General features: G+C 52.7%; 3 protein-coding genes across 12 annotated transcripts; 2 read left to right on the top strand and 1 right to left on the bottom strand.

Moving 5' to 3' along the window:
- Positions 1-342: 342 nt before the first annotated feature.
- si:dkey-28a3.2 (uncharacterized) lies at positions 343-6072 on the top strand. 6 transcript variants are annotated; one of them, XM_049742982.2, is made up of 7 exons: positions 345-565; positions 1270-2906; positions 3396-3761; positions 3973-4034; positions 5002-5054; positions 5126-5434; positions 5736-6072. In XM_049742982.2, exons 2-7 carry the CDS (start codon positions 1350-1352, stop codon positions 5750-5752), a joined length of 2364 nt encoding a protein of 787 aa, XP_049598939.1. In that variant the 5' UTR covers positions 345-565; positions 1270-1349; the 3' UTR covers positions 5753-6072. The 6 variants fall into 6 exon arrangements, with proteins under 6 accessions (XP_049598952.1, XP_049598939.1, XP_049598906.1 ...); XM_049742949.2 differs by having other exon boundaries at positions 347-565; positions 1270-2951; XM_049742956.2 differs by having other exon boundaries at positions 347-565; positions 1265-2951.
- Positions 5627-9090, bottom strand: ecsit (ECSIT signaling integrator). Of its 2 annotated transcripts, none has more exons than XM_049743375.2 (7): positions 8955-9090; positions 8273-8372; positions 7603-7957; positions 7301-7524; positions 6792-7001; positions 6607-6712; positions 5627-6536 (listed from the first exon to the last, which is right to left on the bottom strand). In XM_049743375.2, the coding sequence occupies exons 2-7, from the start codon at positions 8363-8365 to the stop codon at positions 6307-6309; spliced, it is 1218 nt and encodes a 405-aa protein (XP_049599332.1). In that variant the 5' UTR covers positions 8366-8372; positions 8955-9090; the 3' UTR covers positions 5627-6306. The 2 variants fall into 2 exon arrangements, with proteins under 2 accessions (XP_049599332.1, XP_049599340.1); XM_049743383.2 differs by having other exon boundaries at positions 7301-7387; positions 7460-7524; positions 8273-9011.
- A 929-nt stretch (positions 9091-10019) lies between these two features.
- On the top strand, positions 10020-20748 carry eml3 (EMAP like 3). Of its 4 annotated transcripts, XM_049742918.1 has the most exons (24): positions 10020-10174; positions 12341-12517; positions 12630-12726; positions 12808-13155; positions 14126-14236; positions 14344-14372; positions 14545-14580; positions 14935-15055; positions 15126-15275; positions 15395-15464; positions 15911-16021; positions 16200-16295; positions 16632-16766; positions 17123-17261; positions 17338-17492; positions 17557-17682; positions 17756-17887; positions 17953-18020; positions 18102-18190; positions 18274-18371; positions 18436-18523; positions 18638-18736; positions 19276-19406; positions 19642-20748. In XM_049742918.1, exons 1-24 carry the CDS (start codon positions 10150-10152, stop codon positions 19801-19803), a joined length of 2793 nt encoding a protein of 930 aa, XP_049598875.1. In that variant the 5' UTR covers positions 10020-10149; the 3' UTR covers positions 19804-20748. The 4 variants fall into 4 exon arrangements, 3 of the variants coding, with proteins under 3 accessions (XP_049598875.1, XP_068508539.1, XP_049598884.1); XM_068652438.1 differs by having other exon boundaries at positions 14545-14659; positions 15126-15464; XR_011087772.1 differs by lacking the exons at positions 18638-18736; positions 19276-19406; positions 19642-20748 and having other exon boundaries at positions 14545-14659; positions 15126-15464; positions 17557-17686.
- Positions 20749-20862: the final 114 nt, after the last annotated feature.

Raw genomic sequence — 20862 nt, 5'->3', positions numbered from 1 at the left:
TGTTCGTCACTCTCTGTGCTGCTTGGGAACCGCTTCAGGGTGTCCAGTCAGCTGAGATAGGAAACTGAGGGTCGGTCCCTCGTATGGTTCACAAAATGGATAGATGGATGGATGTATTTGACACATAAGCACATTTGAATATATTTTATATGTTCTTGTTTTTTTTATTGTAATATTTAAATTCTAAATTTCATTTTATGCACGCGTTTATTTCTCTTTTATTGTATTTTTTAGGCACACACCTTTTAATATGGGATATAATCGTGTTTATTCCTATATTGTATACACTTTATTATTGAAACAAAACAAAACCCAAAAACATCGAGACGCGCGCGCGGCCTTGTAATTGGGGACGAGGTCGGGCCAGTCAGTATCCGGGTCCTGTGCTTCGTTGTCAAGGTAGCCAGTTCCCGGCAGGCCGGCTAGCTCGGGAGCGCGCGCTTGCGGCGGGAGCTAACCGACCGTGGACCGAGTCCCACGCGGGCGGATCGAGTCCTACGCAGGCTGTCCTCACATCATCACGGAGAAAAAGAAAAGAAAACAAAAAAAGTAACTCGTTGATAAGGTAAACGATCGAGCGTGCATGCTTTCACTCTCCGTCCTCCTTTCCGGCGCTCGAAGCCGCGCAGACGAAGATAAACGACGAGGACAAGCTAGATGTCCATTGTGAGACACGGTGGGCCGGAGACTCGACGAGGACAAGCTCGATGTCCATTGTGAGACACGCTGGGCCGGAGACTCGCTCGCTCGCTCGCTCCCGCACTCGTTCGACGACCGTCCTGGTAGTGTCCCCCGGCCGCCACCTCTTTTGAACCCGTCGTTTCTTCGCCGCTGTTGAAACGGGTCAAAACGCGTGCGAAATGCGACATTTTGACTGTCGGCGGGTAGAACGAAAGCAAGCCAGTCGCGGCCGGCGGAGGGCACATTTAAAGAGCTAGCTAGCTAGCTAGCTAGCTAGCATCACCATGACGACGACACCTTGGAAGTGCTAGATAGCCGTGTGTTGCTTGTAGATAGCCGTGTGTTGCTTGCAATTGCTACAAGGCCTCCAAACGAGTCGAAATGAAAGCAGTGAGGGTAACACCACCGACTTAAAATGAGTAAGCCATTTTACCAACACTGAAGGCAACAACAAGAATGATTCGAATCGACTGCAATGCTACGTAACATTTGATGTTGATTCGATCCAAATGGATATTGCACAGAAACATGCGTTGATCTTCTCATTTCCCACATTGACTGTAGTGTGCTACTGTCATGTCAGCACAGGTCCTGACGGCAGAACAATGCATTCCGGACAGAACCCATGAAGGACTCGGCGGGACGCCATCTTGTCGCTTGACCGCAGCATGCCCACGGTCGAAACGGAAGACGACTCGGAGGCCCCCGAGTCGGACGGCGGCACCGCCGCCGCCGCCACCCCGTCGACTACCGCTTCGTCCGCTCGCTCGGCGAAAAACACTCGGACGGTCGGGACGATGACCGACGACGGCCGGACGCCGCACTTTGCGCGGGTCAAAAGCGAGCGCACGTCGACAACGGAGAGCGAGAGCGAGGAGGCTCGAGTGGCCCGTCGCCGGGAACGCTGGAGGCTGAAAAAGCGAGAGCAGCGGGCCAAGATGGCGGCGAGGCTCAGCGAAACCCAGGAGAAGGTCACGCCGGTGATAACCGCGTCCGCTCACTTCCTTTTTCCTCACGCCGACCGAGGTGGGCAAGCCCAAACGCAGACCTTGCGCAAGTCCACACAAATAGCCAAGGAACGGCCTCCGAACGGCGCGCCGCCGTCAAGCCTCCCTCGGCGGGGATCCTCGGAAGCGCAAAGACGGCAGAAAGTCAAATGCCTGTCCGTGCCTTTGCCGCCGCTGCCAAGGAGGAGCATCCCTCCGACGGACGCTGCCGGTGACTCTCTGGAGCAGACCGTCGCCAAACAGAGAGAGTACTGGCGGATTAAAAAGCGGGAGCAGCGGGCCAAGATGTCGATGGAGGCCAAGGTCCGGCTCAAGGAGAAGGACTCCCTGATGCGGCGAGTCCGACGTTACCGCAACATTGTGAAGGAGATGAGGCGGGCCCGGGCGTGGGAGGGGACCATCGGCAGCTTCATTCCAGAAGACGGCACGCTGTCCGCGACGGGCGTTCCCCGGACCACGGCGTCCCTCGGCGGCATGGCCGGGAAAGGCGGCCGCGCGGTCCCCGCCGGAGCGCCCCCCCGAAGCTCAGAGCCACCGCCGCCCCGGTCTTGCAGTCACCTCGCGCGTCCTCAGAGCCAGCGCAAGGCCGTCTTTCCGGCCGCGGCCGCACGGGTCGCTCGGCCCGCCTGCGTCAGGAAGATGCTCCTTTCGGATCAATCGCTGAGCGAAGCCGAGCGCTCGGCGAAGAAACGAGAGTACTGGAGGGTGACGAAGCGGCAGCAGCGGGCGGCCCGCCTGAGGCGAGAGGGGGCTCGGCTCGGCCCGCCGCTCCAAAGGAAGCGGGGCCCGAGGCCGGTGTCGGAAGCGCCCGTGTTGAACGCCATCAAACGGGAGCCCGACCTTCGTCCCGCCTCGGAACGAGGCGTCGCTCCAGATGTCGAGCCTCTGGAGCCCGAGCCTGACCCGGCTTCGTCCGCCGACTGCCCGGCGGCGACCACTCTGCTGGCGGTGGCTTCCATGAAGAAGCTTCTGGAGGAGTCTCTGAGCACGGCGAACGAGGTCCGAGACCAAGAGCCCGGCGTTGGCGCCAAGGTGAAAGCGGAACCCGAGCCCTCGGAGCCCGACAGGACGGCGGTCGCTCTGCTCGTGCGAGCGCAGTACCCCGATGGCGTCCCCCGGCCTTGCCCGAGTGTAGACGGGAGCCTGCAGAAGAAGCGCGAGTACTGGAAGCTGATGAAGAGGCAGCAGAGGGCCCGGCAGAAGGAGAGCCAGCGCAAGGTCGGCGCTGGTCGTGGCCGTGGTGCTGGCTTAGGGAGCAAGCAGGTGGGACGCAGGCGTTCTCTCTCCTCTTGGCACGCTGGCCTTCTTTCACCCTGGCTCGGAGTCTGCCTGTCTCTCTGCCTGTCTGTCTGCCTGCCTGCCTGCCTGCCTGCCTGCCTGTCTGTCTGTCTGTCTGTCTGTCTGTCTGTCTGCCTGCCTGCCTGCCTGCCTGCCTGCCTGCCTGCCTGCCTGCCTGCCTGCCTGCCTGCCTGCCTGCCTGTCTGTCCACTGTCCAGACACTGTGTCCATTTATGGCTGCATGCGTTTGTGTCGCTGCGAGCGTGGGACGCTGTCCGAGCGTACTCGTCTGTGCCTTTCCATTGGCTGCGTCCGCCATTGTCCTCGCGAGCGAGCCCGCGTCCGACAGCCGGTCTGTTACCGCAAACATCTGATGAACTCTATGGACAAAAGACGAGGTTACAAATGCACAACTCTGTTCCTGTTCAGGCCGCGGCTCTGGCCCCGCTAAACGTCGCAAAGACACCAGCGAGGGTTTCCGCCGCGCTGCTCCGAGCGCCCGGCAACGGACGCCTCGCAGCAGAGCCGGACTCCGCTCTCCCCACTCTGAGACCCCCGCAAAACCCGCTGTCCGGCCTCACCCTGCTGCTCCCCGTCCGGCCTCCCTCTCCTCTGAAACGCTTGTGGCCGCCCGGCGCGGGCCCTCCCAAGCGCCGCCCGGAGGAGTCCGAGGAGGACTTTGTGAAGCGCAAGCGCGAGTACTGGAGGATCAAAAAGAAGGAGCAGAGAGCCAGGAAGTGTGTGGCTGACAAGGGCGTCGCCCGCGGGAGGACCTGCACGCCGCCCGCTCGCAAGGTATAAAAAGTCCAGCGAGGCTCGCTTACTCCAGTAGGCCATCTGGGTTCTTCGCCATAGCAACCGCCGACACACCCATCTCCTGATTGCCGGCTAAGGCGTTTCCCAACCGCCCTGGCTGGCTGGCGCAACGACGGGGCTAGGCTAGGCTAGCTAGCCACCAACGGTGACGAGCCATGCTTTTATTTCTTTCTCTCTGTTTTGATCACAGGGTTTTTGTCAGCGTGCCATGCCCGACGAGCCTTTGAGTGACGCGGAAGGACATCTCGTCAGGTAGGAACCTGCGTTTGCTTTGTACCTTGATCGTTTGTTCTCGTTGAAGACGCTACGTACGGAGAAATGACAGCCCGAAACTCTGGTCTGTGTCTTGACCTGCTCGTCGGTTGTTATTTTCACACAAGGTGAACATGCCTCCATCCGTCTTGAGGCTAACTCATTGAGCCACTTTGATGGGCTGACATTTGGCCCTTTCGACAAGGTTTTGCCCTTTCAAGACCGATGCATTCTGACGTCGAGTACCATATTTTCCCAACTCAAAGTCGCTCCGGAGTATAAGTCCCACCGGCCATCAAATTCGCAATAAAGGGAAAAAAAACCCCAAAAAGTCGCACCGGTGTACAAGTGGCATTTTTTTTATTGGACAAAATCCAACAGCGAGAACAGACATGAATAGGGAACAACAGGCTGAACGCTACGCTATGCTAACGTTACATGAACGAGGAGCTGAGAACGTGCCTGACGTCACATATTAAGAGTTATTCAAATAACTGTAACGTAGTAAATAACAAGTTTATCGAAGCATCCGTCTCACTCCAAATCTTTAAATCCATCAAAATCTTTGTCCTCTGGGTCACTCCTCCGCTGATTTCGTAAGCGGACGTCAGACTCATCGTCAGTTGCAACTATTCCACAGGCCGAGAGCGTCCTCTTGTGGTTTAGTGTGACAATAACATTTGAAATGATATAATGTGCTAATAATTCCACACATGTGTCGCTCCTGAGTATAAGTCGCACCCCCGGCCAAACTATGAAAAAAAACTGCTGCTTATAGTACGGTAAATAGGATACGTAAACGCCGCACTCGGAATGATGCGCTTGTTCGCACCTTTTGTCTATTGGGAGGCGGTCCCATCCGAGGGTGCAGCCAGCGGAGCGGAGCGGAGCGGAGATGGAAAAGGGACTCGCAGTTGCGCTCGCCCATCCATGTGTATCGCTCTCCCATTGTTCTTTGCTTTCACAGCAATTGGGCGGACACCGGCACTTGCTCTCACGCCGCCGCCGCACCGCCGCAAGGTAACGCGGCAGCAGATAGGGAAAGACTCATTTGGAAAAACAAAAATAACAATGATCAACCGTGTCGCCAGGTGAGCTGCTCGGGACGGCCGAGCGCCCCCCCGGCGAGGAAGGTTCCGTGTCGGAGGCCACGTGGAGGAACACCTACCTGATGGACTACGAGCCGCTGGACCGGCTGCTGGTGTGCGTGGCGTGCGGTGAGCTGCAGCACTCTCACAGCCTGGAGGGCGTGCTGGCGCACATCCAGGAGGCCCACCCGCACACGCGGGCCCTGGAGCCCGCACAGCGCCGCCGCATCCTGGAGGCCTGGGACGAGCAGGTGTCCCGGCGCGAGCGCTTCTTCACCAGCCAGCTCCAGCGGCGCCACGCGGCTCTGGCAGGTAGGCAAGCTCGTCTCGGTTTAGCGCCAACTGCCAAATTGATCGATGACATCGCCGACCATTTTTGAATCGATGGAGTCGAATCGAATGGCGTCATTGTGGCGCTCTGCTTCGTTGGAATCGGCGCATCCCAAAGAAATGTATTTGAGGAAAATTGGAGAAGACAAAAAAAAAATGGACAAAAGCAACGAGCACTTGGAACACAGTTTATTGTTCATTTCGATCCCCTCGTCGGTCGCCCACGTTTACTTGTGCCTCACCGACAACCGCAATGAATGAATAGACCTGTTTTGTTCAACAGAGTCTCACAGGAACTGAAGTGTGGGATAAAAGCAACTTCTCCAAAAGACATCTTCAGGTATTCACCTCCGTTGATCCCTCCCGCCAAGCCACGGGACGGGCAAAGTCGCTCGGAGCCAACGTGAGGAGCGCGTGAGCGAGGGAGGGAGAGAGAGAGAGAGAGAGAGAGATTGGCCCTTTCAATTCAGGAACATGGTTTCTTCCTCCGGTCAGCATCTGCGTTGCGGCCAACCGACGTGGACGTGTGCACAGCAGCCCACCCACTGCAAGCTTTTCAATGGATTTGGCACTTGCTAACTGATGCCTTTTGTTCTGCAATTAAATTGCCTTTTTTGTCACTCTGGGACAATTTCTTTTGTGAGCAGTGCAATTCGTCCTGGACTTGGGGCGCGCTCGCGGCCGGCCACACGCACGTCGGCACGCATCTCGCTCGCTCGCTCGCTCGCTCGCTCGGAGTCTGGGCTTTGGCCTCTTGAGTGTTTTCTTGCCGTCTTCTCCTTCCCAAAAGACGCAAGTTGAAGACTCCATCTGGGTTTGAGGGAAGGCGAGGGCAGAGGAGTCCGCGCGCTCAGTCAGTTGGCGCTCCTTTTCGCTTCCTCGGGCGGCGGCGTCTCCCGACCGAGAGACTCGTCTGTCGGGCTTTCTGCCGGGAGCTCCCTCGGGGCGGCGGCTCGCAGGCGGAACAGGGTGGGGATCCGACCCAGGATGGGGTTGCTCTCCTGGAGACCGGAGATCCACCGGTTGAGCGTGGCCTGGTCCCCCTGGCTGGTCATGCACATGGCATAAACTGGACCTTCGTCCACTAGGGGAAAAGACACAGCAAAAGTTAAGTCACATAAAAAGAGTTTCCCCATCCCAAATGTCTTTCTTACAGTCTTCAACATCTAAAGTGTCCATGTCCCCAAGGTCCCGATCTAAGTCCAAGTCGAGTTGCAGAGGGTAGTCAAAACAGCGCTCTGGATCGTAGGGCTCCTCCGCCTTGGAGAAAGAAAAAAAAAAAAAGAAATATTCCATTTCAGTTCTTTGACGCGTGCTGGCGAGCAGCGGCTCCGCTCACCCTCTCCTCAGGCGGCGCCGGTTCGGCCCGGAGGACGTAGTAGTGGACGCACGTCTTCCTCAGCCACAGCGGGAAGGGCCCCTCCACCAAGACGGGCCTGTCGGGGTCGTGCTCGCCGAGTAGCTCCATCTGCTCGGGGCTTTGGATCCCCACGATGTGCGGCGCCGCTGCCGTCTGCTCGCCGCTCTGGCTCACGTCCGTGCGCGCCATCTGCTGACGAGATGGGAGGTAAGACGACGGCCACGCTATCTTGACGACTCGTGGGGATTTGAAAGGAAGAAAAGAAAAGAGAAACTTCGGTCCCTTTGTCCAAATATGTACACTTGTGCTCCAAAAATGTAGTTTGGGGGTCATGTCGTCAGATTTGCGGCCGCGTGTTTTGGTCGGGCCCGTCGCGGCAAACACCGACCGGCGAGCGATAAGGGATGCCGTGGAGATGAAGACAAAGTCCCGACCCGCTTTTGCCGGTCTCCCGTTCCCCCTTTTGATTTGAAAGGGGCGGGCACCACCTGGTAAACGGTGACTCGGGCATCCAGGTCGTTGGCGATCCGCTTCAGGCTGAAGCGGGCCAGGTCCACCGGGTCCTCGGGCAGCCGCTGCGGGACGGGGAAGGGGTTGGCGTGTTTGAACTTGGGGAACCAGTACATGATGCGCTGGTACTTTCTCACAGGGTGGCCCTTGTCGCCAAAGATCCGCACCAGCAGGACCTTGGTTTCCACGTTGGGCATGACTCCTGGCCAAAGCAAAACAAAAACCACACCCGTTGACATTGTGGCTTTGAGCGAGCGAGCGAACCCTTTGTCACACGCACCGTAGTTCTCCATTTGCTCCAGCAACTGCACGGCGCACTCCTGCTGCCGAGGATAATGGTTGAACATGCGCTGGATGAAGTTCCTGGGCACAAACACCTCCTTGGGAAAGACGTCCAGCAGCTGGTTGTAGACGGCCAGGTCGCGCTCCACGCCAAACTCGGGCATCTTCTTGAGCGCCGCGTAGATGAACTCCACGTGGCCCCTGCGCCTCACGTCCGCCTCGGCAAAGGCCCGCAGCGCCTCGGCGAAAGAGGCCTTGTTTTTGTGCTCGGCGGCGAAGGGGTCGCGCGCCACTGCCGTCTCGGCGCCCGCAAACTCGGCGGGTGTGTCGTTACTGCCGAAGCGCCGCAGCACCTGCGGAACGTGGTGGGAGCGCTCATCCAAATGACGTGACATTCTTTCTTCCCGATATTTCCGATTGTAAGCCCCGTACGGCACAGTTTCCGCGTCAACGCTGTGCTTCAATATAGCAAAATGTACTTGAATTATTACAGTGATGAAAACTACACCATGCACTATATAGGTTAAACGAATCAATTCTTCAAGATTAAATGCATTGTACTCGAAGGTTAAAAACGGAATCATGAACAGTTCCAAAAACATGTAATAGTACACCACGAAGGCGCAGATAATGGTTTAGTCTGACCTAAATTCGGACTGCTGTCTTACCTGACGGTGCTGTGGACTGCGTAGCAAACTGGGCCGAGCAGCACGGTAGACCGACTGGCCCAGAACTCGGAGCAGGCAGCGGGCGCAATGCATGGTACAACTGCGGTAGGAAGAAGGCGCATGACGCTCGCTCTCTCTCTCTCTCTCACTCTCTCTCTCTCTCACTCTCACACACACACAGAAAGAAGCACATGCTCTTGTCGTACGCTCATTGAAGACAGATGATTATTTTTGTTGCAAAAGCGCACTCAGCGTCAACAACTTCGCCATTTGCGCGCTGTATTTAGGTAGGAACTTTGTGAATATAGTATGAGGCGAACCATTCCCACATTGACACTTTTTTTCCTAAATCTTGTTTTAACTTCGCAAGCAGTCCTGCGTGCCTTCTCAGTACGATATGTTTATTTTCATACGATTAGGTAGAAATTTCACCTCACTTTTAAGCAATACCATGCATGGCTTTTAAGCGCAGTGTTCTAGTTGCAAAATGCATGCGGTTGCGGACAGTGTCTTAGAAGAATATATACATTTTAAGAAAACCGGAATACATCATTTATTCGGGTGGTACATCGTGGTTGTCATGTGGATCAATGTGAAAAACAAGCTAGTACAGTGGCGTTTGCGTGTACTGCATATATTAAACGAATGATTTGCTCGCTCGCTCGCTCGCTCGCTCGCTCACCGTCTCCTTCAAGTTGCTCTTTATGAGTGTCGCCGTGTAGAAACGTCGACCCACTTCCGGATGCTCCATCCAAATCCCGCCGGCCAAGAACGCTGACATTAGTTCCGCTCTTTTTTTTTTTTTTTTTTTTTTTCTTCCTGTAACATTGAGACGAACTGAAATAAAACGATCGGAAAGATGTGCTTCCTCAGCTAAGGGAAAAGGCAAGCTACGAAGAAGCAGTCCTGCGTGTTTACATCTTATCGGAAGAGAGCGGAATTTGGATGACATTATTTTTAGGTTTAATAGTACCATTAAATGGACTCATGAAATAGTTCCGTACCGCATGGGCTTTTGAGAACTTTTCGTTGGAGTATGTTTTCTGTTACGTTTGTAACCCTAACCCCAAACCGAAGACCTAAACGGAAGAGGACGTTTACCATCCAATAACTAAAGAGGAAGTGAAATGGCCGTGAAATAGGGGCGTATTTCAGACCAGGAAAAATATTTAGGCAAGGCAAGTTCATTTGTATTGCACATTTCGCGTACAAGACAAATTCAAGGTGCTCTACATAAAACATTGAAAGCATTACAGAAAAAGAACCCAAATGGACCCAGGAAGGCAAGGGAAATGGACTATTATTGTGTCGATGACTATTCATAACCATTGAATTGTATTTGACGTCTTCACTGCGTGAGTGTCATGATACTCGTTTCAGCCGTTTGGTATCCACTCATCCGATCATCATGTAGTATATACCGAGAGACTAAAACTGAATAAAAAGCAGAAGGGTTTATATTCTTATCATTAAACAAATGATGAACTATCGACAGCAAATATAAAACCTTGGTCAAGTTCACGGAAGCTACAGTTGCAGTGATGAAAACGTCCGCATGGTGGCGCCAAACCCTCCAAGCAAGGAGTGCGAGGCGTACCTACCGTCTTACTATGAAGAGTTAAAAGAGAAGCGAATTAGAGTGAACCAATAGTTCCAGTTTGGATACTCGACGCGGTGGCTGGCCTTCGGGGGCAAAATTCTCTCGGCTCAACTTGACGTGGAGAGCCCGAGTGCGTGTTTGAGCGACACTCCTTCCTCCCTCGCTTCCTCCCTCCCTCCCTCCCAGCATGGGGACGAAGCACACTTTTTTTTGGGTCGCCTCTGGACTCTCGACGACACGGGTCATAAAAGAAGCCTAATCCCCCCAAAATCACAGCATGGACTCCTCAACCAACAGCCTGGGTGAGTACGCGTGTTTTTGTCGGTATTCTTTTGTGCTAAATTGAGCTACATCCTCTCCCCCCCCCCCCCCCCATTGGGTGAAGAACATGCTTGTGGGCGTGCGTGCGTGCGTGCGTGCGAGCGACATGAGTGCGTAGGCGTGGAGTCAGATGTTAGCTAGTTTGGGAACTGTCTTATGGTTTTCAATCAATGCTTTCCTTGTTGTTGATTGTGAAAAAAAAAAACATTCTTTGCAAAAGAGTTGTTGTTGGATGTTTTAGCCACGTGGCTAATTACAAATATGCATCGAGTGTCAATCGCGAGTTAGAATTTTCCCACATTGTGCTCTTTATTTTTCGATATTTATCACGCTTAAATGTTTCAGATCAGTAAGATTGACACACCAAGTGAATATGAAATGCAGTTCAGGTACCAATCCAAACCTATGTGATCCTTCCTGTGCGATAAAGTCATTAATTGCCTCCTGAACTTGACCCGCTGAGCTTCATTTGGTACGTCCCAAGGGACTATGTTGAAGTACATTGAGGAGCTTCAACGAGACCAAAGGAGTGCTTTGCCTAATGAAGCCAGGGAACTGTGTTGAAGTGAGTTGAGATGCTTTGTTTTCTCAAAAAGAGTCATTTGTTGTCATTCTGCTGCCAAGTCACCTTGTTGAAGTGAGTTGGGGATGTTCTTTTCGACAAAACTAGTGCTTGACCACCATCCCCTGACCTCTTGGAACCAAGGAACTTGATTCAAGTTGAGAAGCTTCATTTCGACAAAAGTCGTGTTTTCCCCGCTGCCTTGTTGAGCTATTTTCGAACTTCTTGAGCAATCACACCATTGATTTGCCTGTGTGTGTGTGTGTGTGTGTGTGTGTGTGTGTGTGTGTGTGTGTGTGTGTGTGTGTGTGTGTTTGTGTTTGAGTCCGCTGCTTACAACATATTGCGTCTGCCTGATAGAACATTTGTCTTGAGCATCGCAGGCAGATTGGATTCCCCATTGTACAGTAAATGTGAAACAAGCTTCTCACCACGAGACGGAGAATAAAGAATACAAAACAAGAATCAGCGCATTGTGAAACTTCCTATCTGTAGTCCTTTGGAGAGCAAGCTCAGTCACGCCCATTCACTGACGATTGCCAAATCCCGATTCAACCCCCCCCCCCCCGGATTTAGGCGGGCGTCGTGCCGTGCGCACGGCCGGGCCGGGCCGGGCCGGGCCGAGCCGAGCCGAGCCGAGCCGAGCCGAGCCGTGCCGACTGACGTCTAATGGGCCATCAGCAAAACTTCAACTTCATGGCATTTGTCTGCAAAAAGTGGAGACTTGACATCAATCAAGCAGCAGTTGGGCAGATTTTTTTTTACGCGACGCAACTTAATGGCAAACCGAGTTGAAGTTTACTGTCAAACGAATCTTGAAGAGAACTATGCATTTTGTATTGAAAACAATTGAGCAGCTTTGCCTTAGCTTGGCTATCTTAGCTCAATTCGAGCAGACGACGGCCTTTTAAAACCCAGCAAAAGGAGGAGCAACACTGTAGAAAGATAACATCTTATCCTCTGTGAAAAAGGGGCTCATATCAATTCATCTGACTGAGGCGTTGGAGCTGTCTCCATGGATGTACTATACTGCCCCCAAGTGGCCAGCCAAGGCATTAGGAGCGGCGCAGTAGCCAAAGAATTGACGCGACCAACCTTTCGTCTTTCATTCTTTACATTTCAATTGTGAGTCATAACAACGAGGGCTCTCTTTCTTGTCTGCACGTGACGCCGAGAAAAATGCAAACGAGGCAAAATGCGCCAGTTGACCAGTTTGACAAGAACAACCATCGTACCATTGATTATAATCAATGATAATTATCATCATTCCGGAATCTTCTTCCAGCGACACTTGCTGCCAGACGAGTTTGCGGTTGGAATTCTGCCATTAACTCGGAGCTCTCGGCGTCAAGGCTTAACGACAGTGTGTGTGTGTGCGCGCGCGCGTGTGCGTGCGTGCGCGCGTGCGAGTGTGTGTGTGTGTACGTGTACCTTTGCAACCTGTGCAATCCTCGAGGCTCAGAAATGGGGTTAAAAATGCGACTTGCTTGTTGCATGACTTCTGCAAGAGCCGTTTCTTCTCATGCAATAGCTTTCTCACGCACAATGCAACCGCACGGGTGTTGATGGCGCGCTCTGTCCTCAGATGACGCGCCGGCGGACAGCGGCGCCGGTTCGACCGAGCGGGCGGCGCCGACGGAGACGCGTCTTCAGGCGCAGGAGGACGAGCTCACGCTGCTCAAGGCCTCGCTGGCGGACGCCTTGCGCCGGATCCGCCTCCACGATGGGCTTCTCCTCGTACTCAAGCAGCAGTTGATCGCAGGTGAGGCCCCGACCGGCCGGCCGACCGACCGACCGACCGACCGGCCGGCCGACCGACCGACCGACCGACCGACCGACCATTCCATCCACTCCATTTGACCTGTGGCTTCTAGTGAACCCCGCCGCTGCCGGACTGATCAACCAAATTTGCCGTCACGAGGGCGCAAACATTTTTTCCAGCTTGGACCGAGTCCTCCTGTGTGAGTGCAGGTACTGGAAAAAAAAATGCCCTTGGGAATTCTTTTCAAACCCCGAGTCGCTGAGTTCACGCCCCTCCGCTTTTGTGCCCAGCCAAACACCACGGAGCATTTCGGGGCCGGCGACGGCGGATCGGTCCACCCAGACGGAGGCGGGCCATCCCCAGCCAAAGGCGGTGCAGGGCCGGGCGGCTTTATCCGGGGGGGCGCAGAGCCTCCACCTGGAGGGCGCCCTCCCTCTGCGGGCCAAGCTGCACCGCGCCCCCAGCGTGGAGGAGGACGAGGACCCGGGCGACCACGATGGAGCAGCGCAGCGAGAAACGGAGCCCACTCGGACAGCGGCTGGCGAGGAGCCCGTTTGGACCAGTGCCGGCGGCCCCCAGAACGGACGCCATTGGCCGGAGGACGCGTCTCCCGATCAGAACCTGCAGCACAAACCTCTGTGCGTGAGCTGGCCAAATTCAACTCTTCTTTCTTCCAAAATGTTCTTGTTGAGAAAATGTTGTACGTCTCCCTCCCTCCCTCCCTCCCTCCCTCCCTCCCTGGTGGTTTATTTGTGGTCAATTTAGCAAGGCTTGTTAAAGGTTTTGGGTCCAAGGACACGGGCGCCCCTCACAATCCCAACAAAAGGTTTGCGCTATGGGTGTGTAGCATTTGGCGTCGTACAAATACGGAGTACGTTGCCCGCAAATTGTTTCATTTGATTGGCCGAAAGACAAAAGCCATTCATTGCTTGGTTTTGAGCTTGTACGACATCTGTTCCTGTCTTTTTTTTTCTTTTCTTTTTTTTTTTTAGTAACCACAAGCTACGACTCCGGTTTGAAAACCAGTTTTGACACTTTTGGGCCGTGGTTTGTTCAAAGTTTGCAGCCGGGCGAGTTTTGGCGGTTGACTTCCTTCCTTCCTTCCTTCCTTCCTTCCTTCCTTCCTTCCTTCCTTCCTTCCTTCCTTCCTTCCTTCCTTCCTTCCTTCCTTCCTTCCTTCCTTCCTTCCTTCCTTCCTTCCTTCCTTCCTTCCATTGCTCACCACATGACTTTTTGTTGGCTGGGTCTTCCTTTGGCATTTGTCATCATAGTTAGCTTTTGAATGTGGAGAATTAATCAATCAGCTTGGAGGGCATTTTTGTTTTTATTTCATTTATTTGTTATGTTTTTGTTTTTATTTATTTTATTGTATATATTATATTGGTTTTATTTGATTTATATTAGATATATATATATATATATATATTTTGGTTTTTTTTGGGGAGACTCTGTGCTATTGTTAGTTGATGTTCTCCAATCGCACACACCACTGGTCGAAATGAGAAAGGGCGCAAAAACGTGCACAAGTTGATCCTATTTCTAAAACGTCGAAAAAGGTGAAGCGTATTTTTCAGCGGCGAACAAATGTCTTCTTTTTTTTTTTTTCAGACTTCGAAGGAATAGCGAAAAACTGGGCAACCTGAAGAGGCAGGTCAAGCGACTGGACAGAAAAGCGGCGTCCTCGGCCACTCTCCTCAGCCGCTCGCCGAGCTTAGAGAAGTGGGACATGCGTGCGTGCGCGAGCGAGCGAGCGAGCCTGCTTGTGCGCTTCTGCTCATCCCGCTTGTGCGCTTCTGCTCATCCCGCTTGTCTTCCTTTCTCCGCAGTCGTGTCAAGGAGGTCGTTGCCAGCGCAGGTGATTTTTCTTTCTTTTTTTTTTTCCTTTTCCCTTTTCCAAAAATGGACCTTGTGGCTTTTGTATCGCAAACACTCTCTTTGTGCTTAGAAAAGCCATTGCGAGCGTTCATCAGCTTAAAAATTGTTCTCGGAAAAGAAAAGCAAAAGATTTTTCAAATGTCCCCTCACAGGATCCCCCGGCTCTCGAAGACGAACCCATGGTCAAGGTCGGTGGAGTTTGAAATGTATTTGTTTTGAGGATGTGGTCGCACCTGCTCGCAAAATCTGCCCTCAGAGTGACTCAATGTATATATTTCACTTTTTTGGTCCTTTTCAATTTTAGTCGAATTTTTTTTGAATTTGCCATTTTTTTTGGATAGCTCCAAACAAATCTTTGTGCGGGATGTGAGGTTGAACAAATACACGTTCCCCAAGGCTCCGCGCTAGGTGCTAAACTATCTGCTATCTGCTGCACACCAAGTGGTGGAACACTATTTTGAAGGATTCCTGTGTCTGACTCCAAGAATCCTTCAAAATAGTCAACCATGACAGCATGAGTTGAGTGGAATGTCCTTTTCCAGGCCAGTCCATCAAAATGTTCATCCGCGGCCGGCCCATCACCATGTACGTCCCGAGCGCCATCCAAAATTACCACGAGCTGAAGACGGAGCCGCCCTCCCAGAGCCTGGAGCTGGACTGGGTGTATCCTAGCTTGCGGCCGCGCGTCCAAAGTGCCACTTGGAGGCGTCGACCTTGACCCACGGCGCCGCAGCTACGGCTACCGGGGGCGAGACTGTCGGGCCAACCTGTATACGCTGGCCACGGGCGAGGCCGTCTACTTTGTGGCCCGCGTGGTGGTCCTCTACCACATGGACAAGCGCACGCAGCGCCACTACCGCAGACACAGCGACTGCGTTCGCTGGTGAGCGGAGAGAACAAATTGCCGCTCCCGAAATGCCTGCCGCGTGCATCAACGCGCAACAACGCGCATCAACGCGCAACAACGCGCAACAACGCGCAACCTCTCTGCTTTTCTTGCAGTCTCGCGCTGCATCCCGACAAAGTGCGGATCGCGTCGGGCCAAACGGCGGGTGTGGACAAAGACGGCAAGGTGGTAATAGCTGGCGCAAATCAGTTGCATTTCCGCTAAAATGAAAACCTTCAACACCTATGACAATCAAGATGCGCGTAATATTACATTGTAGATCAAAAACAAACAACAACAACCACATTGAGAATGGGCCTCAAGAACGAGATGGATTTTAGGAATTTGTTGTCGTTTTGTAAAGTGAGTGAGATTCCCGTGCTTGCGCGGGACTTGAGTGTTGAAAATGGCGCGAGAGCAATTCATGCAGAAATGCTCAATCTGCGGGAGGAAAAAGTCAATCACAAAGTCACTTTTGGGAAGAAAAAAAAAAAAAGACACACGGCTTGTCGATTTCTCATCAGTCGTGTTGAAAATGATCCTTTGAGACGCTGTGCGTGCGTGTGCGCGTGCGTGTGCCTGCCTGCGTGTGCGTGCGTGCGTGCGTGTGCGTGCGTGCGTGCGTGTGTTAGCCCCTGCAGCCTTGCGTTCACATCTGGGACTCTACCACCTTGGTCACACTGCAGCAAATTGGACTGGGAACTTTCCAGAGAGGAGTGGTCTCTGTTGCTTTTTCCACCATGGTGAGTTTGAACATCTTGAGAAGGATGGCAAAAAACAATAAAAGCGGGGGGCGTGTTGTCAGTTGCCCTGCCACCACCGCTGGCTGCGCTTTGAGCTCATAGAGACTTTTTTTTTCTTTTTTCTTTTCTTTTCTTTTCTGTCTCTCCGCTGAACCCCGTCGGAAACTCGCCTCTTCAGGACGCGGGCGTCTTCCTGTGCGTGATTGACGAGTCCAACGAGCACATGTTGTCCGTGTGGGACTGCGCCAGGGGGAGCAAGCAAGCCGAAGTCAAGGTAAGTTGCAAGATCATCGCAGCCCCCCTCGCCGCCATGAATGGAGCTTTTTGTGTGCGTTTCTTGAAGTCGCGGTGAAGAACATCTGCCAGAGGCCCGAGCTGGGAGCCTTTCCACACCTTTTCTTTTGGCAAAATAAAGTGGCAAAGGCACCGTGGGCGCAGCACACGGACTCGAGCTCCGAATCCGTAGCCGCTCGTTTCAAATAAGAGAAAAAGTCATCACTTTTGAGGACGTCTTTTTATTCGGAACGGGTGTGAAACGAAAACGTCGGTGTTCGTGTTGTAGGCCCGAAAAAAGTGCCACCTGACGATGCGGTGTCTTTTGTTTCGGAAGACCACCAACGAGACGGTGTTCGCCGTGGACTTCCACCCCGGCGACAGTGGCAACATCATCACCTGCGGCAAATCCCACGTCTACTTCTGGACCCTGAGCGCAGGACAGTTCACCAAGAAGCAAGGCATCTTTGGGGTGAGCCTAGCCTGGCCTCCCTCCCGCGTGTCACCTTCACGTCCCCCGTGGCCCGATGCGGTCGGTCGAGCGTGGTTGGAAAGCGCTATACTAATTGAATGTATTGTTATTATGAAGACAAATTGGGGATGGACTCCACGTGTGGGTCGTAAAAGTGCAAATTGTCTTGACTTTCAAAAAGGACAGACATCACTAGCCAGCCACTTTGATCCCCCATATTGGAACTTCAAAGCGAGTGTCGATTGAACAACGGTGTTGACGGTCGTAACGGAAGAAAACCCGGAGTCCGACGCGCATGAAATTGCCTGGGCCGACCTCTGCCCTGAAAAGTCTCCCTTGGCTTTCTTTTCTTGCAGAAATACAAAAAGCCCAAGTTTATCCAGTGCTTCGTGTTCAGCCTGACTGGCGACGTTTTGACCGGCGACTCGGAGGGGAACATCCTGACCTGGGGCAGGTCAGCGGCCGATGTCAGAACTCTGGGCAAAGGGGCCAAAGGTAGGAAGGAGCATGTCTGACTTTCATCGCCCCATATGCAGATGAAATGCAGTTGTTTTTGGACCTTTCCCTTCAGAGACCTTCCAGATCATGCGGCAGACCAAAGCGCACGAGGGCAGCGTTTTCACCTTGTGCGCGCTGCAGGGCGGCGCCGCGCTGCTCAGCGGAGGAAGCAAAGACCGCAAGATCATCCGCTGGAGCGCCGACCTGGCTCCGGAGCACGAGTGCGAGGTGAAGCGCAAACGACACCAAAAAAAAACACAACGACCCGCCTGCCTCACGCCCGCTTGTCCAGATTCCCGAAAAGTTCGGGGCGGTCCGCACCCTCGCCGATGTCGACGGAGAGGAAGTGTTGGTGGGAACGAGCCGAAACGCCATCCTGAGGGGCGCCTTCTCCACCGGCTTTGTGGCCGTCGTGCAAGTAGGTGCGAGGAGCCGGCCGCAAAGCTCGCCCAGCTTCCGAGTCACCCGAATGGCGTCCGGCCGGCTTTCAGGGCCACGTGGACGAGCTGTGGGGGCTGGCCACGCATCCGTCGCTCAACGCCTTCCTGTCCTGCGGCCACGACCGGCAGGTGTGCCTGTGGAACGCCGAGGAGCACGCGCTGCGCTGGAGCGTCTCCCTGGAGGTACCCGGCCGGCGATCGCCAGAGCTTTTTGCCCCCTCGCAAACCTCAGCGCTGTTTTTCTGTAGGAGTACGGCTTGTGCGCCGATTTCTGCCCAAACGGATCGGTGGTCTCGGTCGGCCTCAGCACGGGAAGGTAAGTTGCGGACGGCATTGCGCTGCCGCGGCTGGAGGCAGGAATGACTCCCTCCCTCCCTCCCTCCCTCCCTCGCAACAGATGGGTGGTCCTGGACCTGCTGACGGCCGAGGTCATCTCCGAAGCTGTGGACGGCAACGAGCAGCATTCCGTCATGAGATACTCTCCAGGTACGAGAGAGTTGAAGCTCCTCCCAGCGGGTGGGCGGGAACGCATTACCAACGTGCGCGCGCGCGCGCGTGCGTGTTTTCAGACGGCAGCTGCCTGGCGGTGGGCTCCCATGACAACTTCATCTACATCTATAACGTGACTGAAAATGGCCGCAGTTACACTCGTTTTGGGAGATGCAACGTAAGCCCCGCCGCACCCATGGCCATCCTGCTGCACTCTGCCCCTCACCCATCTTTGCTCACAGGGTCACTCTAGTTTCATAACTCACCTGGATTGGTCCAAAGACGGAAAGTACATCATGTCAAATTCGGGCGACTATGAAATCCTCTATTGTAAGTTGCTTTTTTCTTTTTTTCTAAATATCATTTTCCCAAAAACGTGTCCGTCCGGCCGTCTATCTTTGCTAGCGACCTCCTCCACTCGATGGCACACTTGTTTCTTGTCAGGGGACGTGGCTGCGGGCTGCAAACTGCTGAGGAATCGCTCGGAGAGCAAAGACCGGGAGTGGGCCTCCTACACCTGCGTACTGGGCTTCCACGTCATGGGTGAGGAAAGGTGTTTTTGCCTGCCATGCCATGCCATGCCATGCCATGCCGTGCCATGCCACGGCAATGGTTGATTTCATACAGGTCAAAGAAATGCCACCATTTGCTGCCATCTGGTGGTAGTTTAGTGCCAAACAACGTTGTTTTGTTGTTGCTGTTTTTTTAGAATATTTTATTTGGGTTTTCAAAACAACGATGTTTTGGCACTCCAAAATGCTCCTCGTGGAGTTGGATTTCAAATAAAACACTTTTCAGTGTTCCATCCCTTTACTGAACGTACAAAAACGTCAATAATGATTTCATTCCCGGTTTGGCCTGGAATGTGTCCGACAATTGGCGTCATTGTTTTCTGAGCTGATAGCAAATTGTTTTATTTGGATTCAATACAAAGATCAGAAGTCAGGGAAGGCAATTTTTACGGTTGAAGCTGAAAGCTTGAGCCTCTCTCTGTACGATTGTTATATCAAAGGAAGAAAATATGTCAATTCATTTAATCATTGACGAATCATCTCTTTCTGCATTTTCGCCGCCATCACCAGGCGTGTGGCCGGAGGGCTCGGACGGCACCGACATCAACGCGCTGTGCCGCTCCCACAGCGAGAGCGTGGTGGCGGTGGCGGACGACTTTTGCAAAGTCCACCTCTTCCAGTACCCCTGCCCCAAACCCAAGGTGCGCCGCGGTGCACTGTTGTGCTGAAGCAAACATGATCTGGCCAAGCCTCCAAACCGGTTTTGGAATTTGCATAGGCGCATATGCCAACTCCACTTCCTGGCTGCTTTCCCGCCCATTATGGTCCGCTCGCAACTAAATGCCTGCGCTGGATTTGCTGTTTGGGCTGGAAAAGCAGCCAAAAAAAAAGTGTTTTTCACCAGACGGACATCTTTGTTCCGCCCGTTCGTTCCAGGCGCCGAGCCGCAGGTACGAGGGCCACGGCAGCCACGTCACCAACGTGCGCTTCACCCACAGCGACGCGCACTTGCTCTCGTTGGGCGGCAAGGACACGTGCATCTTCCAGTGGCGGGTGCTCCCAGCAGGCTCTCCGGAACCCGCTCCCAGCAGCCACTAGGTGGCGACCGCAAAAAGAATGTAGACAAAGAAACCGCACGACGCGACTTGAGGGGGATTTTCTCGTAGCCGCGATAGTACGGAAGTACTATCGAGAAAAGAAGTACGGACTTTTTAAAGGAATACGACTACCGCTAAAACGAATCATTTTACAATACTTTGTACTTGTTTCATTTGACAACTTTTAGCTTGTATTGCCTCAGTAAGTTGATCGAATGTTTTTTTTTTTTTTTTTTACAACAAATCTCATTAATGGAGTGAATTGTTTTTATACTCTGTTACAATATGTCTTTGCCTTAGTATTTTCAACTGTCTTGGAAAAAAAATCACATTTTTTTTCTCTACAAATCATGATTTTGTTTTAACGTTGCAATTTTTGCTGCGAGCGAGCGAGCGAGCGAGCGCCTAAAGCGAAGGCAGGAATATGCCGTTGACTGACGGTTAGGGGGCAGTGTTGCTCCGCGTTTGCTCAACAAGCACATCTTCATTTTCCCAACTTGTTCTTGACCATTTTTGCCCACATAGTCATTCCTAGTCTGTCATTTTCGAGATGCTTTCTTTAAACATTTTACTGCCTTTTGTAAATAACATTGAAATCCATTTTCCGTTTTTTTTACATCATGTCTAAGTTGAAAAACACCCTCAACTGAAGTTGCACGTATGTATTCTGATGATCAATTTTTCGATTCGTTAGCCTAATAGCGTAAATGCCTGAATCATTTTTAATTTACTGTCACTAGCAACAAAAAATAGCAATGTTGTCATTTTTAATGCATATTCTGAGTCGTGATGATACACGAAACTTTTCCTGTTTGTTGGATTTGTTTGGATTTTTTTCCCCGCCAGTTTTCCCATCAACGTACAAATATAATGTGGGCATTTATGCCATGTAAGCTATGGAAATGTAATTGTGATGTGAACATATTGAAAATGCTTTTCAAAAAGATATTTTTGGGGCTTTTTTTTCCCTTTATGTCAGAAGTCGAAAATATATTTAAAAAAAATAATGAAACACGCTTTCTACAGTATTATTATTATTTACCTAAGTCCAAACTGCCTG

Source organism: Syngnathus scovelli, chromosome 1, assembly GCF_024217435.2.
Source record: "Syngnathus scovelli strain Florida chromosome 1, RoL_Ssco_1.2, whole genome shotgun sequence".
Taxonomy (NCBI): Eukaryota; Metazoa; Chordata; class Actinopteri; order Syngnathiformes; family Syngnathidae; genus Syngnathus; species Syngnathus scovelli.
This window is presented reverse-complemented; position numbering and strand designations above follow the sequence as displayed.

Excerpts from the sequence above, each read along its gene's own strand:
- si:dkey-28a3.2 (XM_049742949.2), top strand. The coding sequence starts at position 1,350 with ATGCCCACGGTCGAAACGGAAGACGACTCGGAGGCCCCCGAGTCGGAC. Across the intron at positions 4,035-5,001 it reads GCGGAAGGACATCTCGTCAG|CAATTGGGCGGACACCGGCA; the intron begins GTAGGAACCTGC and ends TTGCTTTCACAG. Across the intron at positions 5,055-5,125 it reads CGCCGCCGCACCGCCGCAAG|GTGAGCTGCTCGGGACGGCC; the intron begins GTAACGCGGCAG and ends CCGTGTCGCCAG.
- ecsit (XM_049743375.2), bottom strand. The coding sequence starts at position 8,365 with ATGCATTGCGCCCGCTGCCTGCTCCGAGTTCTGGGCCAGTCGGTCTAC. Across the intron at positions 7,958-8,272 it reads GCAGTCCACAGCACCGTCAG|GTGCTGCGGCGCTTCGGCAG; the intron begins GTAAGACAGCAG and ends CACGTTCCGCAG. Across the intron at positions 7,002-7,300 it reads CCCGAGTCACCGTTTACCAG|ATGGCGCGCACGGACGTGAG; the intron begins GTGGTGCCCGCC and ends TCTCGTCAGCAG.
- eml3 (XM_068652438.1), top strand. The coding sequence starts at position 10,150 with ATGGACTCCTCAACCAACAGCCTGG. Across the intron at positions 10,175-12,340 it reads CTCCTCAACCAACAGCCTGG|ATGACGCGCCGGCGGACAGC; the intron begins GTGAGTACGCGT and ends CTCTGTCCTCAG. Across the intron at positions 17,683-17,755 it reads GCTTTGTGGCCGTCGTGCAA|GGCCACGTGGACGAGCTGTG; the intron begins GTAGGTGCGAGG and ends GCCGGCTTTCAG.